Source organism: Gallinula chloropus, assembly GCF_964237585.1.
Source record: "Gallinula chloropus genome assembly, chromosome: 9".
In the NCBI taxonomy this organism is placed as follows: domain Eukaryota; kingdom Metazoa; phylum Chordata; class Aves; order Gruiformes; family Rallidae; genus Gallinula; species Gallinula chloropus.
The window spans coordinates 19,627,811-19,640,479 of record NC_140094.1 but is presented as its reverse complement, the minus strand read 5'-3'; the positions used below and the strand labels follow the sequence as shown (position 1 = coordinate 19,640,479).

At 51.9% G+C, this 12,669-nt stretch overlaps 1 protein-coding gene across 3 annotated transcripts in view; it reads left to right on the top strand.

Annotated features, from left to right (window-relative positions):
- Positions 1-5,643, top strand: part of SMAD3 (SMAD family member 3) — a gene marked incomplete at both ends in the record, with an annotated part of 74,384 nt that extends 68,741 nt beyond the window's left edge. For all 3 annotated transcript variants that reach the window (XM_084268059.1, XM_084268060.1, XM_084268058.1), the window contains 2 exons: positions 1,746-1,890; positions 5,520-5,643. In XM_084268059.1, the coding sequence (XP_084124185.1) occupies positions 1,746-1,890; positions 5,520-5,643 (269 nt within the window). The remainder of the gene's footprint in view (positions 1-1,745; positions 1,891-5,519) is intronic.
- Between the last annotated feature and the right edge of the window lie 7,026 nt (positions 5,644-12,669).

The window sequence follows — 12,669 nt, the reverse complement described above, 5'->3', positions numbered from 1 at the left end:
TCAGGTTGAGAAACCTCTTCCCATCCAGAGCAGCTTGCCAGGCTGATCCCCATCGAGTTTTCTGGTTTCCTTCCCCACAGCTCTTTCTCTGGGGCTCAGCCAGGCCCCGATGCTCTCACCCTTCCAATTTTCTCTCCTTAGACAGCAAAACCATAGAATCACAGACTGGTCTGGGTTGGAAAGGACCCCAGGGATCACAGAGCTCCAACCCCCTGCCGCAGGCAGGGACACCAACCTCCAGGGCTGGAGCTACACAAGGTTGCCCAGGGCCCCATCCAACCTGGCCTTGAACACCCCCAGGGATGGGGCACCCACCACCTCTCTGGGCAGCCTGTTCCAGCCCCTCACCACTGTCTCTGTAAAGAACTTCCCCCTAATATCTAATTTAAACCTTCCCTCCTTTAGCTTTAATCCATCCCCCTTGTCCTGCCATTGTCTACACGTTTAAAAAGCCAATTCCCCTCCTGTTTCTCTGCTCCCTTCAGGCACTGGAAGGCTGCAATGAGGTCCCCCCACAGCCTTCTCTTCTCCAGGCTGAACCAGCCCAGCTCCCTCAGCCTCTCTCCATAGGGGAGCTGCTCCAGCCCTCTGAGCATCTTCATGGCTCCTCTGAGCCCTCTCCAACAGTTTTACATCTTTCTTGTATTGGGGATCCCAGCTCTGGACACAGGACTCCAGCTGGGGCTGTGACACAGGTTCCCTTTGAACCCTCTCTGAGATCCACGCGCTCGGGCTGTGCTCTTCTACAGTCACAGGGACGGGTCGTTGTTGCTGCAGCTGCTGAGCTGTTGCATGTGGTTACACTTCACTATACACAGTTCGACCCAAAAACAGATGACAGGACGAGTCCAGCCCAAGAGAGGAGCCTCAGAAGGGATTTTAGGAAAAAAAAATGATTCATCGCAGTCCAAATGGTTGTTTTTCAGACTTGGCCCATGTGTGATCCCAAATGAGCGTTAGTCATGTGCCAAGATTCAGCATTTAACTTGTTTCTGGTTATCTGGGAGGAAAAAAGCATAGCAGCCTTGGGGGGTTTGTGAGAGCTCTGTGTGTATTTATTTAAACTGAGAAGGATGGTGCCGTATTTCACCTTTATCACCTCAAACTGGTGGAGTAAGTTGTTCTTAGTCTTCTAGCAAGGACTAAACACTGGGGGAAAGCTCCAGTTTTAAAGGGGAATGGTTTGGGACGTGATAGTTACCTTTATGAGATGATTTCAACAGAAGCAGCTCTGCTACCAGCCTTCTTAACCCTGATAAGTGGCTCCTGGCTTGCCAGAACCTCTGCATTGCCTCTGCTGACAGACACTGTAAATCCAACACCGGTGAGTTCCTGTTCAGCCCACACCTTCCCTTCCTTCAGGCCCCGTAACTGTGGCTGTTGTGAAGCATTAGGGTCATAGTTTGGCTTCCAAATTTCAGTGTGAGGGAGATGATTGTGAAGGAGATAGGAGGAGGTTCCACGTGAGGACCCCAAGCCTGGTTTCATAGATCACGAGGCGCTGTGTGGGCGCTCACATCCATCATTCTCTGCCCTGTAACATTGTTTTCTTCCTTCTCAGCATATGGAAATGTGGCAACCTCGATTCCTTGTGTGGAAGGCTGTGTTTGAGCAATCTGCATGGAGCATCGCAGGGCTGAGGGCATGGGAGAGCAAGCATTGAGTTTCTTTCCATCCTCAGAAAGAAAGGGATTTCTTAATCTAGTGAAGTAATGCCTTGCTCTTGTCGTGTTCTTTTTCCACAGGATGTAATTTGAAGATTTTTAACAACCAGGAATTTGCTGCTCTCCTGGCCCAGTCGGTGAATCAGGGCTTTGAAGCTGTCTACCAGCTCACCAGGATGTGCACAATTCGAATGAGCTTCGTCAAGGGGTGGGGAGCAGAATACAGGTCAGTCCTTCAACATGAAACCTTGTTGTATCCTTCTGCTGTCACTACTCCCGTCCTCTGCAGCCTCAAGCAGTGTCCTGCAGAGCTGCTTCACTTGGCTTTGAAGATAGGGGGGAGGAATTAGCAGAGCGTTGTCTCTTCAGTAATGCAGAGAGAAGGTAGTTGTTGAGAATATGTGGATCTCCTCATTGCTCTTGGTTTTCCCCATCCTATTTGAGAAGAGGAGGCTGAGGGGAGACCTTCTTACTGCCTACACTGACCTGACAGGAGGGTGCAGAGAGGTGGGCGATGGTCTCTTCAGCCAGGGGACAGGAGATGGGACAAGGGGCAATGGGCTCAAGCTGCCCCAGGGCAGGGTCAGATCAGATGGGAGGGAAAAGTTCTTCCCTGAAAGAGTTGTGGGGCTGTGGCACAGGCTGCCCAGGGAGGGGCTGAGTCCCCACCCCTGGGTGTGTTTAACAGACGGGGAGATGAGGTGCTCAGGGATATGGGTCAGCACAGGACAGGAACGGTTGGACCCAGTGATCTCAGAGGGCTTTTCTAACCCTGTGATTCCATAGCCCATGTCAGGTGGTACATGTGGAAGGCCACCGTTCAGTCGTGGTGTTGTGTGAACCAAGAGCTTTACCTGAAACACAGCAGAGAAACCCAGACAGCCCGTGTCAGAGCTGTTACATGGGGTATTTGAAATCAGATGCATGTTGGGTAGTTTGTATTAAGACTGCACTGTTACCAGGACAGGGTCAGTGCAAGTGCTTCCTCATAGATACTGCCTGGGTTTGGTGCTTCTTTTATCAAGCACTAATGGGATTAAAATAACAGCATGTTGGCTTGAAAATTTACATTTGGAAGAGCTGTTAGGGTTGCTGGACACTGGAGTTACATCCCCTCATCCTTTCCTTAGGGCGGATGCTTAAGTATGACCGGAGGCAGCAGGAGAAAGAGGGTTCCTGGTTTTCTCAGTGAATATTGAAGATGAAAGAGGGGATGCCTAGGGTCTAGTGTTTGGAATCAACAACGCGGTTATTCTGACCACACAGGGACAGTGGAGGGGATGGAGAGCTCTGCAGCTTGTGTTGCTGCCACTCCGCTGCCAGCAAACAGCCCTACGTAGCAAAGAGAGCGAAATCAGTGTGGAATGGTATGAGTAGGGGAGACAAAACCCCTCAGAAACGAGTGTCACTTCATGAGAGAAAGCTGGCCAGGATTTAAGGCGAAGGCGATTCGGAAACGCTTACCTGACAGTGTGTCCTCTGACCCTGTGACAGTCTGGGGACCGGCTCTGCTGCTGGGCCCCCTGTACCCGCAGCAGACGGGGAGATGCCCTCACATCAGCGGGAGCCCGGGCCCTGCACGTTCCTCTCCCACTTTCCTCATTTCTCCAGATGTTTGGAGTCCATTTTGTTGTGAAACGGGCCTGCACAGGGGCCAGAGCGGCCCAGGCCTGGCTCGCAGCCACGGCCCGTAACGAGCTCCAGATGAGCGTGACTTACGGAAAGTCAACTCTCTCCTTAGAGTACTGGAGTCCGTGAAACCCTCCGCTCGCGCTGACCGCGCCGCAGCCGCTCTCCGGCTCCCTCAGCTCCTTGCCACAGAATGCTACATCTCATCTGCCTTTGTCAGTTTGGTGGCTTGAACTGATTTAAATATGAAAACGTTACGGTGGGAGCTGCATCCAGAGTGCTGCTCCAGCAATTTTGGTCCAGCTGCTCTCGGCTTTTGAGCAGTTAGACTGGTGGGGTGTGCAGTGCTCTCCATGCCAGGGGTTTGGTGGAGGGAAGTGGGGGAGAAGCCAATTGCATTTACAGCCTGTGATGCAGAGGCTCTCCTCTGTCCTGTGAGAGCCTGGTAGAGCGAGCTGAAGGTGGGTTTGCTTCTCTGAAAGGCTGCAGCCAGCATGCTGTCTGGGTGGGAAGGCAGAAGGAAGTTTGCTGTGATAGATATGCCAAGGGCAGCAGTGCAGCAGCTCCACGGGCAGTGGTTTTCTGTGTGGTGGTGCTGGGATGGGTGCTGGGCTGCTCAGCCCTGATTTCAGGCAGCGAAGGGGAACGCTCTGTGTTACGACAGACTTGATTTTGCCCTGGGACTGGGGAGGTTTGCAGGCTCCACTGAAGCTGAGGGAGCCAGAGGTGCCCTGCTTTCCCCATCCCCAGCAGCTCACACAACACCCTTAAGGCAAAACATGGTCAGTCCCTGCAGAGGCCCAGCCCTGCCTGTACGCCCACTCCTGGGGCATCGCCTGGCTCCATCGGCCACGCCTGAGCTGGGAATGGGTGGGGTGTCTCCAGGGAGCTGCATCCCTTTTCAGCTCAAAGGATGAGATCTACAGATTTGTCACCAGAGTGTGTTAACAGCCCTCAGCCACAGCCTTGCCGAGCTGTACCCCAGAGCCCGGCTCCCCCACCCTGCCGCGGAGGGCCAGGGCTGGTGCTGGTTGCTCATGGAGCCCCACGGAGCAGAGGGATTTCCCCCCAGGGAAGTGTCCCCTTTACACCAGCGGTTTCTCCCAGGGCCCTGCAGACTTTGGCTTCTCCCTCCCACAAACAGATTCTGAGGACAGCTTCTGTGGGAAACAAGGCCATTTGTAGGCTATCACGCTCTCTTTGTAATCCTCCTCCTCCTGCACAGCAGCTGTCCCTGCCTCTCTGCCTGGAACAAGACTTGGGCCGTCCCTCAGCAGAAGAGGGAGAGTCCCTTGCCCTGAGCCCTGGCCTCATGTCCCTTCCTTTCCTTCTCATCTCTTCCTGCTTCCCCATCTGGAGATGCTCCATGGGGTCTGGCCTCAGGGAGAAGAGCGGAGGGCAGCAGGAGAGGGGTGAGGTGCTTTATGGCAGAGGAAGGCACCAGCATGGTGTGAAGACACAGCAAAGGCATCTACGCTCTGGTCATAGCCAGCAGCTCTTGGGGGATTTTAAAGCATGTAGTTTAATACCACACTTCTGCTTTTCTGATGCTTTTCTGCTTGGTTTTACGACTTCACTTACACTCTGCAGTGTTTCTGTTTCTTTTGAGGCAGCTGATCAGATGTAAATCTGTTGCAGTGCTCCATACACAGCATATGTCATATAGGGTTCACTCCTCCAGCACATCCTCCCAAGCTGCATGAAAAGGATGCTCAGCAGCAGCTCTGGCTCTGCGGGGCTGCTGGAGCGGGTTGGGAGGCAGGGTGCTGAGCTCTCCCTATCATTCCACATCCCTCTAAAGCCTAAAGATACAGTGAAAGGGAATATCCTGGTCTTGCAGCTCAATAAATGTAGTGAAATTGGTAGGAGAGGTGAGGTCTGGGAGATGCCACTGGAGAGTCCTGTTTAGGTAAGAGCCTTCCTTTTCCATCGGGGGATCAGACACTGCCTGTTCTCAGGAATCTGAGTAGTAAATAGGTCATATAGCCACGTTCTCCTCTGGGATGGTAAGAAAGGCAAGGAGAGAAGGTAGGCTTTGTACAAGGAGTTGGCAGTATAGGCCAGAAGTGTGTTACTGAGGAGGGAGACGTTCCTCTGGCCCCACGTGCAAGACTTGTGTAAGCAGGAAAGAATGCTTGGGTAGCTGCAAACCCTCCCCTGTTTGTCAAGGCTGTGGAGTCACGTTTCTTTCTCCCCTCTCTGCCCCCGACCCCTTCTCTCTTGCAGGCGGCAGACTGTGACCAGTACTCCCTGTTGGATCGAGCTGCATCTCAACGGCCCCCTGCAGTGGCTGGACAAGGTCCTCACGCAGATGGGCTCCCCCAGCATTCGCTGTTCTAGTGTCTCCTAAGGAAACATCTCCTGGGGGGGAGGGGAGATGGGGAGGGGGGGGGAGCACAAAGACTCCGGAAAATGGAATTGGCTTAACCCTTAGCAAAACGCTTAGTGCATAGTCACCAGATTCCCAGCTACCGAAGTGATGAGAAGAACAGAACCTGCTTAAGGGAAGAAGTGGGGGTTTCTTTGTGTTGTTTTGTTCAAGACCCATCCAAGCCACTTCCACCCAACCTGTCAGCACCGTGGGTGCCGTGTGATGGGCGGTTGTTGCGCTTGGAATCGGGAGCCGACGGTTATCGCGATAGGAAACTGGACCTGGGCCCAGCAGAGAGAAGCCAGCGCGCTGCCACCGGCCGCGTCGCCCTGCGGGGCCGCTGGCTCCAGGCTGTCCTGAGCACGCAGCAGCCCACGATGGCACAGAGGAACCTCTGCCTCTGCCTCACACGGCTCCATCTCTGCAGAGCCAGGTACTGGGGGACGTCGGGATGACTCTTGCTGGTGCGTTCCTGTCGCCACCCACCCGACCCACACCCGTTCTCGCAGCAGGAGGGGGAAAAGGAAAGCATTTACAGCTTGAGACAACTAATTAACTCATTCCCCTGGTAATGGTCCCACAAGGAACAACTTTCCCACGCTGGACTCCTGATAAGCAGCCTGAGGGATGCAGCTGACACTCTGCTGGTCTCTGGCTGGATTGAGATGAAGCAACAGGCCAAACTTGAGGCTCCTCCTGATACCTCTGCAGCGACTCATGACTCTGCTGGCAGACAGACGTTTGTCACTGGGGAGCTGGACGTGCGAAGCCTTTGCTACTGTGTGGTCCCTTTGCATTAACTACAGGAAGTTTGTATTCTGTTTTCTCAGCATGTTGAGTGGTATCTGCCACTGCAGAGGTCTTGGGGGCTTCGTGAATTCTGGGTCTGCTCTTGGGATCGAAGCGAACGGGCCCTCGCTGAATGAGCAACTCAGTAGTTATCCCACGCTGTCAGCTGTGACTGCGCATGAACCAGGACATCTCAGGCACAAACCCCCCTCTGTTTAAAACTTACTTGGCTGATTAAAATGCTCTGAGATGTGCTTTTGGCCTGGAGAAATTGGGAGAGTGTGTATTTGCTTGTATTATAAAATGTTCATTTTAAATATCCATGCTCCAGACTGTTTAATATTCTGTTTTTTCCCTGCAGCAACTGTCGTGGCAAACAACTTCCACAACTGGAAAAGAAAACCCCTTAGCACTTGTTTTTATGGTTCAGATTTGCCAAATAAGTCTCATAACTCTGTCAGTGCTACCCAGTTACCTGTTTCTTTATATCTGCCTTGAACGTTGTGTTTGTGCCAAAATATTAGAAGGGGGAAGGGAGAAAGTGATAATCAGTTTCCTATGGAAATCCTTTTTTTCTTTCTTTTTCTTCCTTGTCTTTTTTCCTATCCAAAAGACAAACACACCAGCCAGGCCTGGCTCTGGGAAGGGCAGACTCGGCTGAACTCCGCGGTGGTTTGTGTTAAGGCTTTAGTCCTGCAAAACTTCCATGCTCCACCAAGATCCAGGGAAGTTTTCCTGCGTGCCAGGTTGAGGTTGGCAGCTTCAGGGCACCCCGCTTCCCTAACAGGGGAATTCCCTCACCAGGAATTTCCAGGTACCTGTTTATAGAGAGAGGCTTTTCCAATGGGCTCATTCCTTTACCAACCCCACTGCCAGCTTGGCCAAAAATGCCAGCACTTTTGGATCTGCAGCGTTGGCAGGACAAGGTACAAGGTGCCCCTTGTTGGGTGGACATGGGAAAGGATCCATCGGAAGGGCTCCTTGCTGGCTTTCCTTTCACCAGGCAGTTGAAGGGCTGCTCAGGAGGTTTCTTCTGGAGACAAGCAGTGATCTTTTGTACACAGACTTTAAACTCCAAGGACGACTCTCAGGGGTGATCGTGCTCCCCAGTGATACGGGCGCTTCTGGATACCCTCGTGATGGACTTGGACTGGAGCTTTCTCTGCGACACGGCTTGTATCATAGTGCTGGAGGTTTTCTAGGGGTGTTTTTAAATATGTTTTAGTTGAATTTTTACAGTATGTTTGATTTTAGTTAATCTCTGATTGCATCTGTGTAAAATAAGCGTTTTCTAGCCACTTAAAAAGTAGGTCTGTCTGCCACCAGGGATTGATGTGGCGTATGCCTGCGGATACAGGTTCCTGACGTAGCTGCAAACAAAAAGTCATCCTGACTTTTGTGGAAGTGTTTGACTTGGAGTTTTGTATTAGTGAGAGAGGGGGGAAAAAACAGCTCATACCACAGCCCCAGGTTTCATCCTGGAGTTTCCCTGCTTATTTCAGTGGGAGAAATGTTCTCTTTGTCCATGTAATCATGGGGGAAGTTGGACTCAGTGGTGCCTTGTGCACCAGCAACAAAAATGACGACTTAAATTCCAGTATCAGAGAGTTTGTTACACGTGACGGCGCGTGTGGGAACCCGGCCTGACCCAGAGGCTTCGAGCTGGAGTAAACCCCAGATTCCTTACGAGGTTCACACGCTGAATCGCCGCCTCAGCCAAAGGAAGACTTGGACCTGGATTTCTGCTATCGGCCAGATTTGTATCTTCTGCTTGCTGAAGGGTCATGAATCACTCACCGCTCGAACAGATGCCCCTGGAAAAGCAGGATTGAGGTGATGCAGGAAAGCTTGGGATGCTCTCACCTCATCATGCCCTGAAGTCAGGTGACATCCCATGGAAACGAAGGTGGTCTGGCAGCGTGGTTAGATAGTGGAGAGCGTTGTCGCCTCCCCTTTGTTTGCCTTCTCACTCAGTCATAAAAGCTTTACAGTTTCTGAAGTTGCCTTACAAAGCCAGGGAGAAGTCCTGGACCACACTGCGGATGAAAAGGTGGAGGTGGGGCAGGGGTGTGATCCGAGGGACCTTGCGGCCGCGTTCCCTTCTGCATTGCAGCTGGAGTTGGAGTGTGTGGCTGTTCCCCCCTGGATCCAAGAGGCTTCACTCCTGTGGACACTGCAGGAAGGGAGGAGGCAGCTTTTGGCTGGAGTCTGGGGTAGGTGGCTGCTCCTGAGCCCGCGGGTTTCTCCTTTTCCCTGAAGTAGCTTTTCTGTGGAGCACAGACAATCACCGTGGGGCAGCCCCAGCTTAGATCACACCTCTGTACTGGAAGAGCTTCTCATGTCAAATTGTCTGGGCTCATTTGACCAGGATTTCAGACCCTTTTGTTGCTCGTAGAGAGTCACTAGCAGGAACTTTGACTCTTTTAATTGGTGTAGCCGTACCCAGGGCCTGGCTGCTGGCAGATGATACTGATGGCCTTGTGGTTTTACATGACTGTGGTGATTTTTTTTTTTTAATAATTATTTTAATGTATTGAACTGAACTGTAGTTTGTATTTTGTGTTAAGCTTGTCCTAGAGGCATTCCAGTGCTGTCCATTTGATTTAATTGCCAGGAACCAGTGTGTCTGTGTACAAAGATGGAGAAATCTAATTCTACCAAACCTCCCCAAAGCTCTGGTCACTTACCTGTGCCATGTTGAGGTCAGGGGACACTGAGAGTTAGTTAAGTTTCTTCTCTCCCCTTAAGGATCGAGATACTTTGAACCATGCTGAGGTTCTTCACTCCTTGGCAGGGTGATGAATACTCAGGACTCCCATCTCAAGCAGGGAACAGGGACCGCTGGGCCTTATGCTCCTTACTGCCGGGAACCAGCACAAGGAGCAGGAATGCAGCTTGGGGGGCAGGACTTGGGCCATCTCACAAACAGCCATGAGCTTTCCTAGTTCTCTGAGGTGCTGGGTACATAGGGATGGAATTCCACAGTGAGGAACAGTCACTGTGTAGTAGCTGACTGAGCAGTGCAGGGAAGAAATTCTGTGTAAGTTTGCCATTATGTACAGGCTGTTGTATTTATGTTCTTTCTTGACTATTCAGATGAATCAAATATTTAAATTTTAACAGAAAGGGCTATTAAGGATTCAGAGTGTTAGATCTCTCAGAAGTTCCTTTCTGGTGATCACTAGAAGTGAGACGGTTACTGATGCGAGACGAGAGGCTCAACACAGAACTGAGCCACAAACCCCGGCGAATGAAACAGAACGAGGACTTTGGCAGGAGCCTCTGCCCCAGTTCCCATTTTATCCTTTAACACCAAGTCAGGTTCCCACCTGGGCCCTTGAGTCCTGCTTTTCAGACTTATGAGGCTTTAAAAAGACAGTTCACCTGTTACTTCATACATGGTTCATCTTCCGTTTCCTCCAGTACGTGGGTACTAGAGGAGTCTGTGCCAGTCTCTGCTGCTGGGATGCATCGAGCTGACTCTCCCCACGGAGGCAGCCTACTCCCCCCCCATGTTCGATTGAACGAGTCCCCTTGGGTAGCTACGTATGAGCATGTTTGCAGTAGAGTTTAGATTCTCTTAACCTGAGATCGTATGTTAATGGCTGGTGGTATCACCTTCCTGCTTTAGCTTGTTACGCGTTACTCACCTATTTTGTTACTAGAGGCCTGTACCGTGTATGCCCCTCTCATTTCCTATGTGAAACTGTAAGTTCTATTTTTTGACATTTTAATAAACTTTGATTTGAAAACTGAGGCTCATGAGAAACTAAGGGGATTGTAAAACAGTAGCAGAGGACACGAACTGGAGGCATTGGGCGAAACCACAGATAGTCCAGAGAGCAGCGGCTTTAGGAGCATCTAATCAGGGTGTTCCCAGCAGTCCGCATGAGATCCCAGTTACAGGTAAGATCCTCACTCCTGTTGCAGCCTGGACAGCTTTGTTCCAGAATTTAAAGCTAGACAGGAAAAAAAACTGGCTCACTAAGGGGATTCAAAGGTGAAGAGAAGGGGAGCGCTGCAGCTCAAGGGATTTATTGTCGAACTGCTGGGAAAGTTGGACATAGCACAAGGTTTGGGGTCTTCCAGCCCACTGAACTTCTGCTGTCCTTTCCCTGTAGGGCTGTGAACCAGGAACCCCTGTTCTCAGAAGCGTAGGAGCAGCGGTGGAGTATTTACTGCTTTGCCCCACGCTGCCAGACACAGACCCTACAGCTCCCCTGGTGTCTCCATGCTGAGGAATGCAGTCCCCTGCTGAAGGCTCAGGTTTGGCCTCTCGGCTTTTCGCTTCGGCAGAACAGAAGCTGGAGGGTGGATGGGCTTAAATGTGGTCTTCAGCCTGTACCACCTTGGGGGTGAGGCCTGGAGCTTCTGCTCTTGGAACAGCACTTCTGGTCCAGAGCAGGAGCATCCATCAGCTCAGTGTGTTACCCCACTGCAAACCAGGACTCCCCGCAGACCTTGTTTGAAACTGCCCCGCTCTGCTGTGAAACAAGAGACCAGGTTGGGAGAGATGAGCCGAGGTCTGTAGTCTCTCTGCATGTTTGATCCAAGACTGCTGCCACCACTAGCTCAGGTCAGCCATGCTTGTGTCCAGGTCAGTCTTGAAGGAAGATTAAGAACAGGAATTCTCCCCAGATAAGCTGTGCCGTGACCGCACAGTGTTTGGTGTGGGAAGGGTTCCCTGGCTCTGTCTCCCAGGCTGTATTCTTCTCCACTGCCCCTGATTGCTGTGGGTTTCTCCAGCTGCAGGTGACACCATTTGGAGCAGCTACAGCCAGAAATGAAATGGTGACTGAGCTCGAATGGTGGCGGCTGGAGGGTGATGGAGTCGGTAGAGAACCAGCTGTGTCCCTGTCTCCACTGGGACCTCACCTCAGCCTGGCTCTGGGCCGGGCAGTATCTGGCGAAGCAGCTGGTGCAGCAGCAGGCAGGTGGTCACGCCGGGTGGGAAATCCAGCGCGTGTGCTGGGATTCAGCTGGCTGGGAAACAGCACCTCTGCCCACCAGGGCACACAGCACTCCCCTCCTGCCAGCGCCCAGCCTTCCTCCTCGGGTTTCACTGAAGTTCAGGGGGTTTGTTGGGTTTGTTTTTCTGACAGAGGAGTCATGAGAAACCTTTTTCCACTCAGCTTTCCAACAGTGTGGTAATAAAAGGGTCTTGTCCAGGGTTTGTGCTGCCAAAGTGCCGGTGTGCTGCAGGAAATGGCTCTGAGCTGCGAGTTCTGCTGGCTGCCACCTGAATGAATCCGGGATTTCGGTCTCTAAAGCTTCACATACACACTGAAGACAAGAACCTCAAGCAAAATACAGGTGTGATGACAAATGAAAAACCCCAGAGCCTTTGCCAGAACCAGGAAAGGTGAATCGACTTTCTGTGGCGGTTTCAGTTCTGGCAAGAACTTTGGTGACAAGCAGTTGGTCTGTACGGGCTGGGAAGTCCTGTGGGACCTGGGCCAGGGCTGCAGCCCAGCGTACACAGGAGCACAGCCCAGCCCGGCCCAGTGGCACTGGGGCTGCCCCACAACAGGTTGCTCACTCTGCAACTGGGGCTCTGGTTTTACACCTGAGGTGGGAGGTTCTGGATAGAGGTTTCAGCCCCAGCTGTGCTCTCTCACAGGTCAGGGGAAGGGTTTCTCCTCCCTGAGTTCTGCAGGGGAGGGAGGGAAGGAGGGGGAGGCTGCAGTAGCGAGCCCCATCAAGGCTGGAACCAGAGTCTAACACCACAACTGGAATTCCTTCAGCTCTGTGTAAGGGTCTCTGCAGGCTCTGGAGAAAGCCTATTTGCCATAACCCCTTATAGCTGCTCTTTGCTAACACAGGTGCACTCACTTTCCTTTGGGCTCTGCTGCAGACCACAGCCAGAAACCAACAGTTCCCGTTGCCACTGAAGCATCGTCATGTTTTCCTTCAGAACCGTGTTTCAAACCCCATTTACTGTCTACCTGGATGGTCCTGTGAGCATCTTTAGCTTGGAAAAGCTGCTACTCCAAGCCACAGCATGTTAATTTACCTGCAGAGCTGTTCCAGAGCCATCCCAGTACCGGTACCAGGGCAAGCTAACAGCTTCAGAACTGTCACAAGGACGTAAAACCAAGAGGAGGAGTTTTTTGTTGTCACTAAACAATGCTGTAGGACACACAGAGGAAGTAAGTGAAAGACACAACTTTCAGGTTTGCTCTTCTACAAATGTCCCTACAAGTCATTTCTGTAACA